Genomic DNA, 20,812 nt, shown 5'->3' with positions numbered 1-20,812 from the left:
AACGTGCAGCAGGCAATTAGGACAGTAGCTTGTGGTTACCAATGCAGTCCGTCCCTTCGTCGTTGGCCTTGAAGCCAGCTGGACAGATGCAGAGGAAGCTGCCCTCTGTGTTCTCACAGCGTCCATTGGAGCAGAGGTGGGTCATTTCAGTGCATTCATTTTTATCTGTTAAAAACACCACATAAAGAAATGTAAAATATCAGATACTCAAGACCTCGCTTAGTGGTAGGCGGCTTTAAGATTTTATATTTCAACGTTAGCTGCAAACGGTCAAAGGCAATAAAGAAGATTATACGTTTTTACTGATGTACAAAATATTGCAGAGCAGGGTTGAGAAATAAGATCGATGAATTACCTTGACACATACTAAATTGCATGCTATGAATCGTACGGTTGAGTTTCACATTCACTGTAATTCAAGCAGGCAGAGTGAATAGTATAACAATTTTTGAGAAGCTTCTGGTCTGGGAAGAAACCAAGATGGCTAATCTGGAAAAAAGAACTCACTGGTAGACTGGTAAGGATTTACACATCACCTGCACAGCATGTGGGTGCCATAACAAAGCCTTAAGGTGGCCATCTTCCTGGTAGCTTGAGAAATAAATGAGAAAAAAGAGGGCCACCACAGCTTCTTCAATAGTGGCTACCAAACATCATCTTGGTGCCCACTACACACACAAGTAAGCACATGCATGCACCCTTACATGTACATACATACCTTTACACACACATCCAAACTGCCATTAGCAGTTGGTTAGAGTACAAGGAGTTTTGGAGTGCTAAGTAAAATTATGTTTTTCAATTTGTGTGCTGTCTAAACCCAAGAACGATATTGTTATCTTGCTGACTCTTGTGGACATTCAGGGCCTCAGTTACAATGTTTTGGTGCAGGACAGCACCAGAAGCCTTCTTGCTGCGCTGCCCTGCATCAAAAGAAAAGCGCAGGAATGTACTGTATCTATAAGATATGTTGCATTCCTGTCTTTTTCCATAGCAGTGACGCACAATTAACTGCCATGCGTCAATGCAGACACCATTGCACCATGGTGCGAGGCTGTCTGTGTTGTAGGTATGATTGTTTTTGTGCAGGAAGAGACACCTTCCTGCACAAAAACAATCAATAGAGATGATTTTCTCTTGCTAGGTGTGCTGCCCAATGCAGCACACATAGAAAGAGGAAAAAATGAGGAGAGATATTGTTATTTATCCTTGTTACACCTCCCTTACGGGTCTCCTGGGATGGCATAGGCTTTTGATGCATTCCCAAGTTTACAACATGTTGTAAGTTTAGGAATATGCCAAATGCATTGGGTGTTACGTGGGAACCCCCTACGTAACGCCCATGGCACGCCTTCCTATCGCAGTGTGAGGCAACGCAGCAACTAGTGCTGTGCTGCCTCACTCCATATCTACAAGGCCATGAAAAGCCACGCATGGTGGCTTTACGTGGCCCAGTAGATATGGCTCTGCAGGGTGCGCCGCCGGACTGTCATTAAAAGTGACATTCTGGCACCTACTAATAGAAGCCCTACTGTAGAACTGGTTCTCTTATAGGCCATATGAAAAGACCAGCCCCTGTACATCTTCACAACGAATGCTTCCCTTTATACATTTTAATCAAGTGATCTGGGGTTAATTAAAAAATAACAACCAGTTTATATAAACAAAAAGCTCCAAGGAAAATAACAAATTACTGCAAACGGTATAAATGTTGAGTCTACTGTTCTCCAACTCTACCTTTTTTCTTAGTTACTCCAATGAACTTTCAGATTTTAATTGATGTACTCATCTAAGGCTCATTGTGGGTCCTAAATCACTTGGAGCATGTAGAGATCTAGCAAACGGAGTGTTTTATACTACATTAATTCGAATACAAGAAACGCGTGTGACAGTCCATGCACATGCATGTCAGGGGCTGTGCTGGGATGGAGGCCACAACTTTTGCAAGGTTTCTCTTAGGAATCTGAACGAGGAAAAAGCTAGTACTAACGGAAGCATGTAGCCTAGGGAAAGGGAAAACATGGTATTTGGATCCACCTAGTGACGATGCTGCGTTAGCTGCATTACGAAGGAACACTTAGAGCACTTTTATTTTTAAAAACATATTGTAATAGGAGGGGGGCCTAGGAGCCCTCAACTTGTGGCGTCGTTGCCCTGTATAGTAAGTCTCGCACCAACAAGATATAGCCCTGCGATGTTTTCAAACAGGTAAGTAGTGAGTTGCATGCATGAAAAACCACTGTGGGGTAGTGTAAAAAAGCGCTAAAGTAACTTGAGAAAGGACTCTGGGTACGAGGATCAGGATTCGGGTGTAAGGGAGATGTCGTACTGTACCGATGCAAGTGGTTTCTTGCTCGTTCAGCTGGAAGCCGCTGTCACAGATGCAGGTGTAGCCGCTGGCCAGATCATAGCAGTACCCCGAACCACAGATGTCAGGGTTCAGGCGACACTCGTTGATTTCTGGCGTGAAAAATGCAAAAGGCAGAGGACAACATCAAAACCACATCCTGGAGTGTACTTTGTAATGACATTTACCAGCAGATTTCAGAATCAGGTACAAAGCACATTAGAGGCAAGCAACTTCACAAAGTGTACACGACCTTGCATTGTATTGTCACCATGTGTTACTATTTCTCAGTGAGCTACTTTTATATTCTGACATGAGTTGTAACTCCCTGATTTACTAGAATGTGTATTTTACCGTGGAATGGTCATGTGCTCTGAAGAGAGCGTGGAACTATACAAATATTATTTGACGTAACACTGCATAACATTTAAGCATTACAGCCCAATGGCGAGGCCAATAATGGTTGTTAAAGACCTGTACCAAATATATAGGCTCAAGCCTTAGACGGAGGCCTTTGACAAGGGTGACGGTCACAACCATTATAGCCTGAGGCCGAAGAGCCGTAAGACTATTCCACCCACTGGGCTAGCATGTTCTAAGTTAGGACTGTTGGAGCAGAAAATCTGTACCAGTCACTGGATCAGTGGCTCTTTTTCTCTACCAATCCATTCTAAACTTTCCAACGTTCTAATTCACAGGTACAGCTTAGCTAAAATTGTCAAGTCTGCCTATAAAAAAAGGGCTCAAACTCTGAAATCTCTCTGTCTCAGTGAAGCCAGTGGATCAGGGCAGCCACAGACATGTCAGATATTTCAACAGTTTGAGAGCAGACAATCATGGCCTAAAGATCATCAGACAAAAAATATAGTATCCTTAATATATTTCACAAAAATGATATTGCAGTTAGTAATAGATAATGTGCACTCAGTCGTGTAGCATTATTTTCGTAAATTATATTTAGGCCACAATATTTTTGTCATTTACATTGAGAGGTTGTATGCCAGAAAATTTACTTCAAAACCATTGTGCTACAAATATATCACAGTATCATAATATTGTGACATGTATATACATAACTACAGATTTACTTCTCTTACCTCCCTTTCGATATAACCTGAAGAAATATATGGATTCTCAAGGTTCCTATTTGTACAAAGCAATTCTTTACTTTCCTATAACTACCCGCCTTGTTATTATTGTAATCAATATTTTGGCAACAATATTTTTGTAGCATGATATTTAGGAGTTAATACACCAAAAGTATACCCTGTGAAGACATTGGCCAGGTAATCATGGGCATGCAGAGTGTTAGGGATCCAGCAAGCATCAGAGTTAGCTTTCAGGAACCCTAAATCAATCAATCACATAAAGCGCGGCTAATCACCAATGGGGTCTCAAGGCACTGTTGCGGGCATGCTGCTCACTGGAAGAGCCAGGTCTTGAGATCCTTCCTAAACTGCTTCAGTGAGGCGGCCTGCCTGAGGTTCAGTGGGAGCGTGTGCCATGTCCGGGCTGCACGGTAAGAAAAGGTTCTGCCTCCAGCTGTGCAAATCTTCAAATCTTCCTTCTCTTAGAAAGATGTGAAATAAGGGTGTATGCCCAGTTTGCCCTCACTTTTGTTGCTATTTTACCATCAAGTTTAACTTCCTGGAGGTGTCAGATTTAATCCTCATTTCAAATTTGGCACAGTGATTAAAGTTGTTTGCATAGGATCGCACAATTTGGTCAAGCCATGAAGCTGGGATTTGAACTCAGTTCTTCCAATTACATAACGTGCAATCTGGCCTATAGACTGATATCTCTTTCTCTGTCTCTTTTTGCCAATGGACAATATTTTGTCATTAAATATGTTGTGATTTAAATGATACACTATGCTAAATAAACAGAAGTATAGCATGGTAATTCGGTCTGAATGGGTAGATGCGTGAAATGCTAAAATGTCTTTCTTGAACAACGTGAAGCATAAGGGAAGGCGGAAGACTATTTTTAAGTTCATATTATTACCTTCTCCTGACTTCACAAACAGTAGAGGGGGAGGGGGAGCACCTCAATGACGACAATGACATTAAATAATAAAACAAGGACGTCTTCCTGCAGGTCTTCAGTGAGACACATGCAACTTGCAGCTCAGCCTACCTGCAGACACCCACATCAGAAAAGCACGTTTTGTACATTAAATTGTCCTGCTTCTAGTGTGTTAGCCTTTTAATACTGTAAATGGGAGGGGAGAAGTAGTACCTGGGTGCTTAGTTCAACTGCTTTGGCTGGTCGGGCCAGAATGGACAAGGGCCAAGCCGCAGCAAGTCATTCAGCCCGAGCCATGCTTGAAGCCTTGCTTGTCTTGTGCGTTTCTAGAAACCTACTTATGATTTTGAACACGATGATCTGTGTACTCTGGATTGGCAATGCCACCTTCTTCAGTGAAATGTATTGGCCCCTTTCTCATTTGTAAGATTCTGTACTGTCACTAGAATGAATACCAGGAATTATATGAAATGTGGTATTCTTTTTTAACATGGTCATTTTGCCTCTGTCTACTGAAAAATCGATTGGCACAGGTTAGAAAGCTCTAAATACTTGTGAAGCGCTTTCTTGTATGTTTATGTATATGGGTTAGAGGTGGGAGAGCCACTAAAGGCTCAAGCAGGATCTCTGGCTCGATGCCCTCTTGGACCTTCAAGCTAACAGTGAAACAGACCTTCATGTATCTTCTGCCCCCCTTTCCACACTCTTAACTCATTCCCTAAGAGCCCCACCCACAGCAGAGAAGGTGCTGTCCAGCAATGTGTCATGGTCTTTTTGTAAACAGGCTGATAATGAAGTCTCATGGCCGCGCTATGAACGTGCTGAGAGAGGGACATTATGCTAATGAACTTCTTGAACTTCAAACAGTTTGCTGTGAGACCGTAAGATATGGAAATGCATTTGCATAACCTCCATCTCTGAGCTCTTTTACAGCACCCCACAGGGTTCCAAGGGTCACCCTTCCTGTGACGTCACCCAGCTCCCAGGAGGTAAGAGAAAATGCAAAAAGTCTACATGGTGGGTGTTCTGTGTGAAAGTCTTTCTGCATCTCAGCTCCGCACTTCACTTGTGTCTCACTGAACAGACGGGTAACTCTATGGCAGCTCTGTGGGTCCTCCCAGATCTTTGTACTGCTATCTGTAATTGCCTTTGTCATGGCCAGCCAGTGATATCAACACAACAGGGTACCCAGTCTTCCCGTGTCTATTAGATTTCACTGCGCCATTCTAGTGTCATTTTATAATGACAGAGTATTGATTTGGTCCATCAAAGATTAAAGAACTCATCACTAACTGTTGATGTGTAATGGGGGAGAGAGCTAACCCAAGGAGTGACTAGACTGTGCAGTGAGAACACGGGACACCTCGGCTCATCGTGGTTTTCCTGCATGACCAAACTGTATGATTCCAGATAGTTACTTCAATTCACTATGCCTCCTTTCCCTTCATAATGACATTTCTCAACTCCTTGAAATACATCAGATCAGGATGTAAAATATACACAAATCTCTCTAGTATATGGTATAAAAGACAACAGTATGGATCCATTTGGAACAACAACCTGGGCCACAAACTGGGGCGCATGACAACGGGCTTACTTCTTGAGTGGACCTGAATGTCCTTAAGTTCATATTTGGAACATATCACTTTTAGTAATTGCCACTCAAGGCAGCAACATAATTTCATGTACAAATATGGAGAATCTATATTATGCAAGCAAGAATGCTAAATTGTGCATCTTATCTAATTTGGGGCCACTGTAGTCTTAAAGGAAAAGTACCATTTCAGGATGGCTACACAGCCAACAGTAATAAACCATCATTATGAATGTGAAATAACTACATTTTTTTATTATTTAAGATTCTATAGTATTTTTATATGCCGTTCGTTACATGATTTCTATGCCAAAAATGTGATTGCTTGGATCATGATCTGGTTCTTACAGCCAACCCAGACCGTCGGCTTGGCTCTCACTGATAATTTGCTGTTGCCCACCTATAATGTGTGTGTGTGTGAGAGAGAGAGAGAGTCTAGAGAGTGTGCATGTGTGCCCCTATATCTTTGTATACACACACATATAAACAAAAGAGTGCAAACTCTTCACAACTGCATGTTGGCGTGCCCTTCCTAAAAATCACGTCTAGAGACACAGCGGACTAGTCTATGGGAGCGGAAAGGACAACCTACACGAGCAGCGGCTGAACCCGCGCTAGCTGAAAACTGAAGTATATAGCAATCTTCATGTCAAATACGCTGAAGGGTCTTGTTTATCATCATGATTTGCGTTTACATGACCTGCAGCATGATGGCTATATCGTAACGCTGATTTGATTAGGGGGGTGCAAAATCGTGTAATTGTTTTCCCAAATAACACAAAATGTGCATCATAATCATATACAATTATGCTATATTATGGGTAAATTGTATGAAATGTATTTTGGTGTGTTTCCAGTGAACACCGAATGCAAGGACGTACCTCGCTGTCACAATTCACTTAAGGTAGAGGCAAGGGGACTGGTTTGTTGAGAAAATATCTTTCGCAACATATTTTTTACTGTAACATGTCTCCCTTGAGACGTTTTCTGCTTGAACCAGTCCTTTGCGAGAAAAAAATGTATGAAATTTCACACTTTCTGAATTTTCAACACTTCATGTCATTTTCACAACATGAAATTGTGCGAATTATGCAAGTGTCACAAAAATATTTCCAAAGGGCTACTCTTTAGGATTCGCCTGCAAGTGCGCTTGTGCGCATGCTTGTGAAATCTTTTGTTGGTAAAAAAAAAAAAACTTTAAATGGGCTTGGAATCAGCCCCTTACTTACCTGAACTTGCCATTAGCTCACTCCAACGTTGCCCTGATTCGGATTGGCCAGCCTGTCGTCTTCACATCACTTCCTGTCTTCATCTTCTACGCCAATCTTGCCACCGAGTTGCCTGTGGACCTAGTACTCCTTCCAGTCACTTCCTATTGGACACTGGCCAGTGTCCTTCCCGCTGGCTGCGACACTGATGGTACTTCTTTTTTCTTCTTGCTTGCCGTCTTCTTTCTGCGCTGACGTCTTCTTTCTTCGCTGACGTCCTCTTTCTTCATTGCTGTCTTCTTTTTTCTTTCTGCATGTCGTCTTCTTATTTTGCTGACATCTTCTTTCTTCATTGCCTTTTTCTCTGTCTTCTTTCTTCATTGCCGTCACTCTTCTTTTTTCTTTCTGCATACCGTCTTCTGCCTTTGCTGTCTTCTTCACTGCATGCAGTCTAATGTCTTCTCACATCTGCACTCTTCTCATGTCTTCTCTCTTCTCCCGTCTTCTCTCTTCTTACTCCCTTCTTCCATCTTCTCTCTTCTTCCGTCTTCCTTCTTCTGTCTTCCCTCTTCTTCTGTCTTCTATCTTCCGCTGTCTTCTGTCCTTCTCCCTGTTCTGCCGTCTTCTGTCATCCTGTGTTCTGCTGTCTTCTGTCTTTCTCTGTATCCTGCTGTCTTCTTCTTTCCCGCATGTCAATATGTTTTGCCCTTGTCTTTTTTTCTAAGCAGCTGGCTTACAAATATTAGAAAAATGTTATAATAATTTTTGTTTTTAATTTAATAAAACAAACATTATTATAGCATTTTTCAAATATTTGTGAGCTAGTTACATAGAAACAAAAGACAAACGTGAAACTTATTGGCTTTGCCAATGCTTGTGATTCTTGTTATCGTTGTAAAAATTGAAAAAATCAAGAAAATGTTTACAAAAAACCTTGGCACAGAGGTATGCATGATTCAATGGGCGAGAAGTCAAGGCTAGAAGGATCAGCTTGTAAACACTCTTGGCTGTGGCAGAGTTTGGAGAGAAACAAAGTCATCCCGCAGCACTATTCTCTCTTTATCCACCAGTGTTTCACAACATGATCCACTACTCAGTGCCAAGTGGTAATTCCTTTCTCAATACCAATGAATGCTTCCACTTTCAACCTTCCACTTCAGTCTCAGGTTCACCTCTTGCAAACCATGGCTAGAGACAATTCAGTTAGCATTGAGTGCATTCATTACATTCAACCTAACACAATATGACAGCATTATAATTTAAAACCTTATGTTATTTTTTTATTGCTCTCTGTCCTTTGGTTAATACCCTGTATCCATTTTAATCACCCTATGTCGATTTCTGCAGCCCCAAATTTCCATATTCACTTTTCCAATGTACTATTTGCTGGTGTACTTTTCATTGCCCAATATAATATTCTTTTCATTGCAACGTCTTTTAATACCAGATCCATTTTTATGCCTCTACTAAACAGCGCATGTGCTGTCTCGAAGAGATGTGTTGAATCCGCCCGGAGATTTCATATTTGCTCGCTCAATTGAGGCTCTCAAATCCTTTGCCCCCATTTATCCATGGCATGAATGCATCATGCATCTTCCCTCACCCAGAACATGTGTCCATTCACTGCTGCAGTTTTGGGAGCTACTTTGGTCTTTGTCTTGGAGTACTGCAAACGAGTATTCATGTTTTCACTCGCTCAGTCATCCGTCTCCTTTTTTTTAAAGCAGTTTTATATAGTGCAAACACCACCCAAAGGTCTTATTGGAACAATTTCAGTTAACTTTACAGAAGAACACATTCATTATTGGAGCACATTCAGTTACTTTAGACAAGGACACATTCAATACTGGAGTGCTTTCTGTTACTTTACACAAGGACACATTCATTTTTGTTAAGTGCCCAGAATCGAAGGATAATGAGCTGACGGGAAACAGCCTTTACACCAGGGATTTGAACACACAGTGCCTTTAACATGCATTTTTTCACCATGCAAGTTTTTAAACGTTTGTGTACGTGTGTAATTTTTGAGCTAAGAAATGGACAATAAATTTGTATATCTAGGGCTGCCGATCTGTCACGATGTTTTCACAATTATTGTGGTGAATTCACAAATGCGCATGCCCACAGGAATGCAGTGATTGGCTGGCCACAACCTGAGCAGAAGAATGGGATGTCAATTTAAAAATAAAAAGAGGTATAAGGGGTCATGGTGGAGGTACCCTGACCACAGGAGTGTGATATAGGGGTCTCCGAGAGTCAAATTATGAGTTTAAAATGTTTTTTTTTCACCATGCGTGATATTTGCAGATATGTTGCAACGCTCAGCATGGCCCCCCTTGTAACGCCATGACAAATTCACAAATATCAGTGAAAAAAAACATTTACACTCATTCATACACTAAATCATTCACTCATAGAAGCACTCAGACACTCACTAACCCACTCAGATTCACTCAGACACTCAAGCAGCCACTGACAGACCCACTCAGACCCTCATGCACCCACCTAGAGACCCACTCAGACACTTATGCACCCACTCACAGACCCACTTAGACACTCACGCACCCACTCACAGACTCACTCAGAAACTCATGCACACACTCACAGACCCACTCAAACACTCACACCTCCACTCACAGACCCACTCAGACACTCATGCACCCATTCACAGACCCACTCAGACACTCATGCAGCCATTCAGAAACTCACACACCCACTCACAGTCTGACTCAGAAACTTATACACTTGCTTACAGACCCACTCAGACTCACACAACCACTCACAGATCCACTCAGACACTGACGCACCCAGTCACAGACCCACTCAGACACTCATGCCTCCACTCACAGACCCACTTAGACACTCACAGACCCATTCACAGACCCACTCTGACTCTCATGCACCCACTCACAGAGCCACTCAGAGATGCACACACTCGCTCACAGACCCACTCAGAGACTCATGCACTTACTCACAGATCCACTCAGAGACTCACACATCCACTCACAGATCCACTCAGACACTCATGCATCAACTCACAGACCCACTGAGAGACTCACTCACTCACAGACCCACTTAGACACTCATGCACCCACTCACAGACCCACTCAGACTCTCACACACCCACTCAGACCCACAGACACACACATCCACTCACCAAGACACTCTCACACCCACATTTACCCTCTCACACCCACTTTCACACCAATACAGACACTCTCACACCCAAATTCACACCAAAAGACACTCTCTCATACCTGTTCTCACACCCAGAGAGACAGATCTTGTGGCAAACTTCCACTACGCATGGTCCTCGGCGGTGTGCCCGCGGTGCGGGATCAGATGATCATGGGGGTTGGCTGCAGGGTCTGTGGCCAACCCATGCCTTCCACAGCAGTGTGAGGTTGGTTAGTTCTAGAGGGTTGGCAGCAGCTTTTGGCCAACCTGCGCCAGGTATGGCAAAAGGCCGTGCAGCAGTGGTTGGATAAACGCATGGTAATTAAAATTACCTTAAGCTAAATAAACCATAGAAAATCACTGAAAAAACAAAGGTTACAGGGACGTTATAGTTAGGAAATAGATTTTTTTTTAAAACATAGAAATTCACTTAAAAAATCAAAGGTTGCAAAGACGTTATAGTTAGGCTGTGAATTTACTTGTACAAAACCATAGACATTCAGAACTTAGAGACAGAGTTATTTCAATTCACTATAACTTGCGCCCTAAGGTAACTACAACTCACGCCCTTGCCATGCACTGCTAATTACCCCACATTTTACAACATTCATGACATCTTTGATAACATCATTGATAATATCAATGTAATATTTGCAGTTAAATGATTAAGGAGAAAACTATGCATGGGTGGGGCGCGAGTTATAGTTACCTTAGGGCAAGAGTTTAAGTTACTTGAAATAACTCTAAAAGCTGAATTGCTATGGTTTTGTACATTTAAAATGTGGGCCTAACTATATCGTCCCTTTAACCTTTGTTTTATTAAGTGAATATATCTATATATAAATGTAAATATACATATATAAATATATATATATATGCATTCATACATGTATACATTTTTAAGGTTTTAGGTTTGGTAGGGGTTGTAGGCGTAGGGTTGGATAGGGACTTAGGAAATTGTAGGGGTAGAGATGGGTAAAGGTATTTTAGGGTTTAAGGATGGGTAGGGGTATAGGTTGGTAAGGGTATTTTTAGGGTTTAAGGGTGGGTAAAGGATTGGGTGGTATGGGTGTTTTTAGTGTTTAGGAGTGGGTAAGGGTATTAGGTGTTAAGGGTGTTTTAGAGTTTTAATGGTTGATAAGGGTATTGGTGGTAAGGGTGTTTTTAAGGTTTAGGGTGGGAAGGGGTATTGGGTGGTAAGGGTGTTTTTAGGGTTTAGGGGTTGGTAAGGGAATTGGGTGTTAAGGGTATTTTTAGAGCTTAGTGTTGAGTAAGGATATTGGGCTGCAAGGGTGCTTTTAGGGTTTAGGGGCGGGTAGGGGTATTGGGTGGTATGGGTGTTTTTAGGGTTTAGGTGTGGGTAAGGGTATTTTGTAGTAAGGGTCTTTTTAGGGTTTAGGGGTGGGTAAAGGTATTGGGTGGTAAGGGCGTTTTTAGGGTTTAGGGGTGGGTAGGGCTATTGGTTGTAAGGGTAATTAAAAAAGGGCGGCTTGGGAAATTCTCCCCCACAAATATAATTATCTTAAATAGATTTTCAATGTGTGGAAAAAGCATGCATGGTTAAGACATATGCGTGGTAAAACATTGTGTGGTACGAAATGCGTGGTAAAGGCATGTATGTTTTTTCTGCATTATAATGCCATACAGCTGAGCTGACGCCGAGACTCTAACCCAGTTTCCCAGCTCCACAGTCAACAGCTCCAGCTGTAACAGCACTGCTAGTCGTTTATGACTAAGGGCTGCCTCTTCATGTCAGTGGGAGCAACTGTGGGCCTTGGAAACAGCAAGTGACGGTGCCCCGCCCCTCTCAGCGCTCCTCCCGCTTTGGCATTCTTGGCTGTTGCTGGGTCTATCTCAATGTTGCTACCTCTTCCAAGCTTGTGAGGATCAGAGGGTGTGCTGACTGAACACATCTTATTACAGTATATCCATCCCCTGTGGTTGCCGTTCCACTGTTTGTGTTTTGAAAATCGTGTTACCTTCTAACTTGCTATCATTTGCCCTATGATGGTAGTTTGACACCGCGACTAAAGCAAAGTAAATCCTTCTCCTTAAATTATGGCAGCTGTGCCTGTCAAAGTAGCTGCTCACAATGCAATTGTTATTTTCATTATACTTTAGGGGGTCGCTTAACTCTTAGTTGGCAGATGTTCATGTTAAAAGAAAAAAAGATATACATGCCAAGTGAGCAGCTGCACATGACAGGATGGACCAATGTAATCCCTCGGTTGCTCACAGCACCCTAAAGTGCTTCAAGGCTCAGTCAGCCAATAGTTGGTGACTGCTGTTGAGCATGCACTACGGATTGCAGCCACCTTCATGCTCGCAGTCATCGAGGGTTGGCGTTTGCGGTTTATGCTTGATGTGGTTTCATCATCCTCACAGTCTTAACATTGCTCCAGCTGCAATGGCCAATAGCGAACTGAGTCTTAATAAGTTGCTGTGTGTCCCATTTCTTAATTATTTTTTTTACTTTTGCCTTTACGTTAAATTTTCTCATTTGACTGCAGGATTTTGCAGTGATTTAATAAACTGGTCCTTGCTGCTCACACTGAGATCACTCCCGAGAGTGGGCAGGGAGGGAAAGGATTTGGTATGAAATGTCTATAGTTCTACCATGAAACCCAAATAACGGGGATAAATTATGGCTTCCCTGCTTCAACTGTATGCTCTTGGGCTACATGGCTAAACAAGCATTTTCAATGCAACGGGTCTCGCATTAGCTCGAGTTAGAGCTATTAGAATTGTAAATTTTAAAAAACGCTGCGCAATCGCACTATGTAAAATGCAGCGTGATCAAGCTGCGTGGAAAATAAACAGATAAAGTAGTCCGGACACCATACTGAAAACATCGAGCCTCGTATGTTTTTAGTAGTTTACCGGTAGGTGGGCTAAACACTGGAAAAGGCATGACATATGCATGCCTTTCACAAATGAAAGCAAGCGGATTTTAAAAGGCAAGCTCACGAACCAATGTAAGTGACTGACGTGACATGGGCGTGGTTGGAAGCCCAAAGAGAGATTATAGAATGGGACGCAGCGCTTTGTGCTCACCCATAAAAAGACATTAACAAAGCCAATAGCTCTCCCATCTATGTCAATGCTTTTAACTCTATAGCTCCTTGTCCCGTTTTATTGCCCCAGACCGATTTTTTGTCCAAAGTGTTTGCAGTAGCTCATCCCATGTTTTCCTATTTCTTTTGTATTGTCCAAATATTTGTATTACCCCATGTCCTTATTTATTGTTTCTGGTAATTTTGTATTACCTTATGTTCCTGTTTATTGTCCTTATTTACTGCCCATGTCTTTTTCATTGCACGAGTCCTTTTATTTACACTTTATTTGTTGTGTCTGGCACTTTTACTATCCCATATATTTTTCATTGCCTCCAATCTTTCGTATTAGCCTATGCCTTTTTTATAACCTTGCAGTTTTTATTACACACATCTATTTCTAGACGGTAATCAGAGACATTTTAAAGCATGGGCAAAGTGGACATTTGCACAGGGCCCCTACTTTCCAAGGAGCTCCCTGCTCAGGGAAGTCTTGAGAATTTCGGGAGCTCAATGCAAGGCATATTTATTTTTTTCTAAACATTTTTCATTGGTTTTAACGTACTGGCAATGCAAACAGTAAACATGTTCATCCTTATAAGGGCAAAGCGTTTTGAAACAGTTTTTGATTTACCCCATTTCAGAAACTTTTTTGGCATAATGCAGGTTTGATTTTGCAGAAACTGGGTGTGAAAAGTCATAGTTGTTCCAAATAAAGGCCCACAAAATATGTATTGCCTAAGTGCCCCAAAATTCCTTAAGACGACAGAGATGGTAATGTTTTTTTCAGTGCAGCTTCTGTTACTTTTTTGTGCAATTTTGTGTGTCTCATCATCAAATGTTTTAAGCAACAAATTTGGCATTTTCTATAGTCCCATACATTTTTAGATGTGTCTTGCTCTTTTTACATTTTCCATTGCCCTTTTTTATTAGCACATACTCTTTCTCGTTATTAATTAATCCTTGACCTAAGGATGGCATGGTTGTTGTATTTTTTACCTTAAGTCAATTTTGACCCCCAACCGTACTGATTGTGTCATTTGATTTTTACACTATCCTTTGTCTTCTGGTTGCCATATTTCTTTTTTATTGTTTTATTCAACTGTTTCATTACCATGTGTTTTTAACTGCAATGTGTCACTATTATTTTTTCTATTATGATTAGTGTTTTTTCGTAGGACTGCCTGTTCCTTTTCGCCCGTGCCCTTTCCTCCATTTTCAAGGTTGAGCGCAAAGCGCTCTGTCCCCAGTGTAATCTCTCTGTGGGCTTTTAACCACGCCCATCAGATTGGTTGGTTCGTGGGCTTGCCTTTTAAAATTTGCTTCATTTCATTAGTGAAAGGCATGCACACATCATGCCTTTTACGGTGTTTAGCCCTCCTTGAGCGCACCAGCCAACTACTGAAAACATACCAGGCTCCATGTTTTCCGTATGGTTTATGGACTACTTTTTCTCTCTGGGCAGTTGTCGAGAGCTTTGCATGACATCGACCCTGTTACATGGCTAATTGCACTTTTGCCGGTTACATGAATAATTGCACTTTTGCCAACACGTTTCACTTCAGGCGAACTTCTGTTTCCTTTTGTGTGCCTTTGTCATGCTTCATGGTGGCCGTGGGCTTGCTTATGTGAAACTGTTTTACTTTTAAGTTTATGTGGCAAGAAAAGTCCGGTTAGGAGTTTAAAACGCGAATAGCTCCAACTCGAGCAAACCAAGACCAGTTGCATTGCAAATGCTTGTTATTATTATTACCTGATGGATATAGAGCAGGGAAGTAGGGTGCTGGGTTGTTTGGATCTGGGAGAGACTGAGAGTGATGTGGCTGCAACACAATACACTAACGTGCTTTTAAATGCAGGAAGACCCCATCTCGACCCTTAACTGCAGTGACAGCAAACAAACATTATTTTGTTGTTTTTCTAATTGCCCCTCACCCGCCATTCCGGTACCTCATTCTCCATGGTTCTTGCCATCAGGTATAAGTGGCAACGTCAAAAGACGTATTTTGAATGCTGGCAAGAAAGGCAGGGCGAATAAAGAGATTTCAACACTAAGGTCTCAACTGTTTTAGAAGGAAACAAGCCACTAGAAAATGTTCACTTACAGTCACCCAATCTACCACCTGATATACAAATATTTTTCTAAGAGTACATCTTATCATTGACGTCCTCTTGGATTTTAGGAGTTTTAAGAGCAAGCCAGGAGTACTACAAGAGTAAGTTGCAATAAACACTTTGGAGTGGGGCCCACAGACTTGAAGCTCACCTATTTCAAGTTTTCTTGGCCGACAGCAGTCTAATACAAATCAGCACCAGCAGGGGGCAGCAACGCAAGAAGACAGAGCCAGATTGAACTGAACTGCAGGGGCCGCTTTAAAGTATAGCTTTCTCTTGCGCACCATGTAGAAACACATTAGGCATTATCCGCTAAGCTAGCATTAAAAAGGCCTATTCTTCTGCACCGTGAAAAAAACAATGCCTTACACTGTCGAATGCTGCGCAGTGTTTCTATGTATAAGCTAAGCACATTTCACTTCCCAAAGCAGAATAACATCGTCCACTCAAACAGGAATAGCTGGACCTTGACTGCACGAAGCTTGTCACAGTCACACCCAACGTGACCTCATCACCTGCAGGGTCTAAACCCAGAGGCACATAAAGGCGGTAAGGCTGTAATAACTGCGCCACAAGCTTGCAGCTCACACCCTCAGTTTACAGCTGCAATTTAATAAAATGCCTTCTCGGTGACCAGCTTAGATGGTTTTCAGGCGTCTCTTATTCAATGTCATATGTTACGTAAATCTGAGGGTTACATTTAATCATTTTGCTGCCTAACATGTTAGCAAACTCAGGCGTTGAAGACTAACATCACGGTCTCCGCGGGTTTGTCCATTTTTGGTAATTCACAAAACCATAAACACCAAGAAGCCAATGCATCGGAGTAGGCAGGGCAGGACACAAGTGAGGGAACACGCTGGTAGATGGCGTCTGCCTGCTTTTGTTGTGATCAGCAGCGTGCAGCCAGGGAAAGGGCTTATCACATTCCAGCGCGGCCCATCATAAAAGCCAAAGTTAAGGTGCCAGAAAGCCTCTTTTTGTTGGAGGACCCTGACTGGGAAGCTTCACACCTAAATGCAGTGGAGGGGAAACAAAGTCACACAGCTTATCACTTCACAGGTACTTAAGACAGGGACTTTGTACAGTCCCTATAATAAAATATATGTATGCACTGTAGGAATGCCCTATGTGTTGGTTTATCCTACTATTTACACAAATAACAATTTAAATACAATGTAAATACCACTATTTTGTTTTATTTATTTTATAACACTGTAGTGCTACTCATCAATGCAAGGTGTCAGACCACTTCACATCACACGTATACATTAGTATACATTATACATTGATATACACTGACAATAAATCACATGTACTTAAAAAAGTGTACAGGATGTATTACATAAGACAGTGAAGGTTACAAGGTGGAGAAGCCGCATGTACTTCAACGCTCACTATGCTATATTACAAGGACTGCAATGTATGAACTGCAAGTAACAAAAGGATCTCTGTGTTAAAAGCAGTAACCCACTTACCCATTTACATTAAATTAAAATCTGTCATCTGCATGTTTCATAATGTACCTTGCATGAAACCTATTAACTCTCTATGCAACTTTTAGTCAAAACTGGGACTAGACAAACACAGATCTCTCCAGCAAATACATTATCATCTAGAGTTATTCTTCCATTGTTAGTATTAATCTCTGAGATTTAGTTGGCACACAAAGATCTCTGTAGCAGGTGCATTAACCCCATAATATATTTTAAAATTCAGACTTTGCAGCCAATTAAGCAGGACTGATTTACTGCCCTGTTTCTCCTTTTGCCAATTTCTTTGCGGCATGGTTTTAAAAAATAAGGCCCATATTTATCATGGGTATGTGTCTCTCTTGCACCACATAAGTGGGCACAAGTGTGACAGAAAACCTTCAATGATATTACCCAAGCCACCCAAGGCCACCTTGCCTGGCTTGGTAAATATGGAGTAACACTGCCGCTGCCTTGTGTTACCGTGCCCCAATGAGGCATTACTTTGGTGAGCATGGGCGTTCCCATGCATCAACCCATGTATTTGGGCATTCCCAGATTTACCATTAGTGGTAGACCTGGAATGCGTTTATTTCTCCTTGTCTTTTGGAAAATGCCTCTGAAGATTGTTTTGTGCAGGAAGGTGATCCTTCTGTGTTGGTTCTAGGCAGCAGTTTGTGCAACAGAGGGCAGGAAAGAGCTGTATAATGTTATATACAGCACATTCCTACCCTCTCCCTTTCACGCAGCTTAGCACAGCAAGGTGCATTGGGTTGCCAGGAAATTTGATAAATATGCCTCCAAATGCATAAGTTGAGGCCCAAATTTTGTGTTGGGGTTGTGTCAATTTCTTGGCACAACTCCAACACAAAATCTCAATAGATAAATATTGTAATGCACTCAAATGTACTCATGATAGACCTGCTAAACATATGTGAGGTCTTAACGTCTGATGTCACTTCCTGTGAGGCCATTGGTTGTGATGCCACTTCCTGTGATGCTGCATGCAATACCACGCACTACGTCAAGCGCCATGATGTCACTTGAATACTGCCAAACTTGGTTAGTCCCCCCACTTCTGTTTTTTAGTCTCCTGCTTCAGGGCAACCAAGCATACATTCTCTGTTTGTAATCACTGCTAGAGAGCACAGTTCCCCATGAAGAAGTGCCACTCAACCCATGAAATATGGGAAGGTAACTGTTGCTTTGCTACTCTCAGAAGGCACTAACTCCTGTTTTTCAAACTGAATGTTTTACATCGGTTTTCTGATGCAACCTATTTCCAAATATTAGTGATTGCCCGTAAAGTTCAGAATTTGCCAGTGTTCAAAAGAGTTTAAATGTCTGTATTCCATTCCCAGTTAGCGATTCGGGTAAACTGTGCATTAACCCCAAAGTACTGGGAATGAAGGTCCTTTAACCTTTGTAGGAATTATATTCTCTTCAGGGGCCCTTTTGTGTCTAAACACTACAGTATAAATCACACTGCTACACCTTCAAACTGAAGGAACCATACCTGTAATCTGAGATGGTGCAATCACTTGGCTTGCACTTGATGTCGAGACTTCTGGGGCCAGCTCAACAGGCACAGGAGGTGAGGTTTTTTCTATCACAACTGTTTAGAGGAAGCAGAGGCAAAAAGTTAAGAGGAGTTGGCATATGCTACGTTTGGACATTCCATACAGTATGTGCTATGAGACAATATGCTTGAGGGCAATTAAATATTTACCATTGTGGCAAAGGTACATTGCAAGACATCAATAGTTTACTTTTTTTACTACAATGGGTAGTGCGTACCTTGCTTATGTGGGCGCATAACCTACCAATGTTCAAAGAAGCAGGTGAAAAAGTGCTGTACCTGAGTCATAACTTTTGAGCGGCAGAAGAGAGCCTATGCCGAGGGTGAGGGAATTTAATGACCTGTATGGACCAGGTAGAATAACTGCAATGCTATTAGAACCCCCGCGGAGAGTAGAATGTTAAACAAGGAGATACATAGCAACAAACTACTAGAGCAGGAGTTTTATACCAGTCATTAATGGTCATCTGCCACTCTATTGTCTTCAGTGGAGCTCCAAGATTCCAATGATCTAGTTAAAATTATCACCTAGACTAGAACATTTGGAGTCGGCCAATCACAATTCTCCCCTTGCGTTACAGGTGTTGTTGCAGGCCTATAAAGGGAGCATTTTGTGTCTGTAAGCTCACTGCTTCTTAGGGATGTCCAGACCCAGTGCTTAGCAGTCCACCCACAATTCACCTCCAGTAAAAGGTGCCAGTGGTCATTTGAAGACTGTAGGAGTAGCTCTTTTTCAGACGCCCCCCCTTCCTTGGCAAGAAGGAATGTAAGCCCTAGCAACCTTAAAAAGTAGAAAAAAGAAACTAACATTTTATTTTTTCCTACTGTACTGCGCCATTTGGACTTAGGTTTCTACTTTGGTAAGGAAGAAATGCAACTGGCACAAAGACAAAGCGTTGCAGTTTCTGAACAATGACTGGTGTTGAAGCATTCAAAGGAGCTGTTTGCCACATCAAATGAAATTCACCACTATAGACACTGGAAGAGTGTACTAATAGTCTTACTGACCTCACTTGCAGCTGCTAATTACTCTCCCTCTCATTATGGGATCTCGCCTGTGGCTCAGGCTTGTAATTGCAGGGAGGGTTGTTACAGCAGTTATTGCTCATCAGTGCAGGCAATGATGCCTAATTAGAAAACTGGAATGTTGAGGGGTCAAATAAAGACAATGATTTGGCTCTCGGAAATAAATACTGGCCCGCAGATTGTTCTAACATTCCAATGCTTGTCTTTCTGTTTCTCCCTGTTTATTTTAGAACATTCTACCATCACTGGGTGTGATATTCTAACAGTGTTAAAGCCCCTCTGACTTTGACTTTGGCCTATAACTCGGGAAAGGTTCTTTAACAACAATTATATTCACAGGCAGCAGGCTATAATGTTCTATTACCACCCCGGATGGTCCCTCCAATCAAAATGCTCCCTTTGCAGGCTGAAGCTATTGCTATGGGCTCTCTAATAATGCATTCTCTGCTCCTAGCTCCTAATGGCACCTCGAAGCACTGTGGTCCTCAGCAACACTATTGGAGCTGAGGCCGTCTTACTTGAAATACATTAAAAACCGCTCCATTCTCTTGTGTTGCTTCCTTGGCCTCTTTTAGCGCAGCCAGCAGATGACTGGTGGTTTACTGGCTGTGCGCCTTCCTTGCTTTTGCTGAGTAGGAAGCTTAATCAGCCACAAAAGTAGAAAAACGACAAACATCTACTTTTTTTTTAGCTGATTGAGCATCCCTTTCAACAAAATGAAAGAGAGGTGTTCAGACAGGCAGCCACCTGTGAGTCACTGGCTGCATCAAATGAGCTAAGGGAGTGCCATGGGGGAATGGAGCTGTGTTTTGCTATCTTCCAGGTTAGAAAAAGCTCTTGTTCCATTAGTAGTTCCTGTTTTCTAGAGGGATGTGTGTAGCCTTACTGTCCTTACCTGTAGGGTGACACAAGCTTTTAGTTACCTGCCCCTCACTATGGTCCTAATATGACAGCAAAGGTAATTTACAACTATTATTGACCACAGGCATGGGGTATAGTGCCTAGTTACAAAGTGATGTGAATAAAGATTGCTACAAAACCCGTAACACCATCAGGGAATAAACTGCATGATACACTCCCAGAATGCTCGAGAACATCATAACGCAAAAAAACAATAACCTTTGTGGAAGACCTTTCAATATTACAGGGCAGACTGGAGACAACAAATCAAATGATCGAAGCTCAGCAACAGCTGGAGCAAACATTTTTGGAACAA

General features: G+C 42.0%; 1 protein-coding gene across 2 annotated transcripts in view; it reads right to left on the bottom strand.

Moving 5' to 3' along the window:
* LTBP1 (latent transforming growth factor beta binding protein 1) overlaps positions 1 to 20,812 on the bottom strand; it is a 1,022,847-nt gene that overhangs the window by 228,741 nt on the left and 773,294 nt on the right. For both annotated transcript variants that reach the window (XM_069234696.1, XM_069234697.1), the window contains exons 15-17: positions 18,508 to 18,606; positions 2,335 to 2,460; positions 40 to 165 (exon numbers count right to left, since the gene is read on the bottom strand). In XM_069234696.1, the coding sequence (XP_069090797.1) occupies positions 40 to 165; positions 2,335 to 2,460; positions 18,508 to 18,606 (351 nt within the window). The remainder of the gene's footprint in view (positions 1 to 39; positions 166 to 2,334; positions 2,461 to 18,507; positions 18,607 to 20,812) is intronic.

The sequence above is a fragment of the Pleurodeles waltl genome, chromosome 5 (genome assembly GCF_031143425.1).
Source record: "Pleurodeles waltl isolate 20211129_DDA chromosome 5, aPleWal1.hap1.20221129, whole genome shotgun sequence".
NCBI lineage: Eukaryota > Metazoa > Chordata > Amphibia > Caudata > Salamandridae > Pleurodeles > Pleurodeles waltl.
This window is presented reverse-complemented; position numbering and strand designations above follow the sequence as displayed.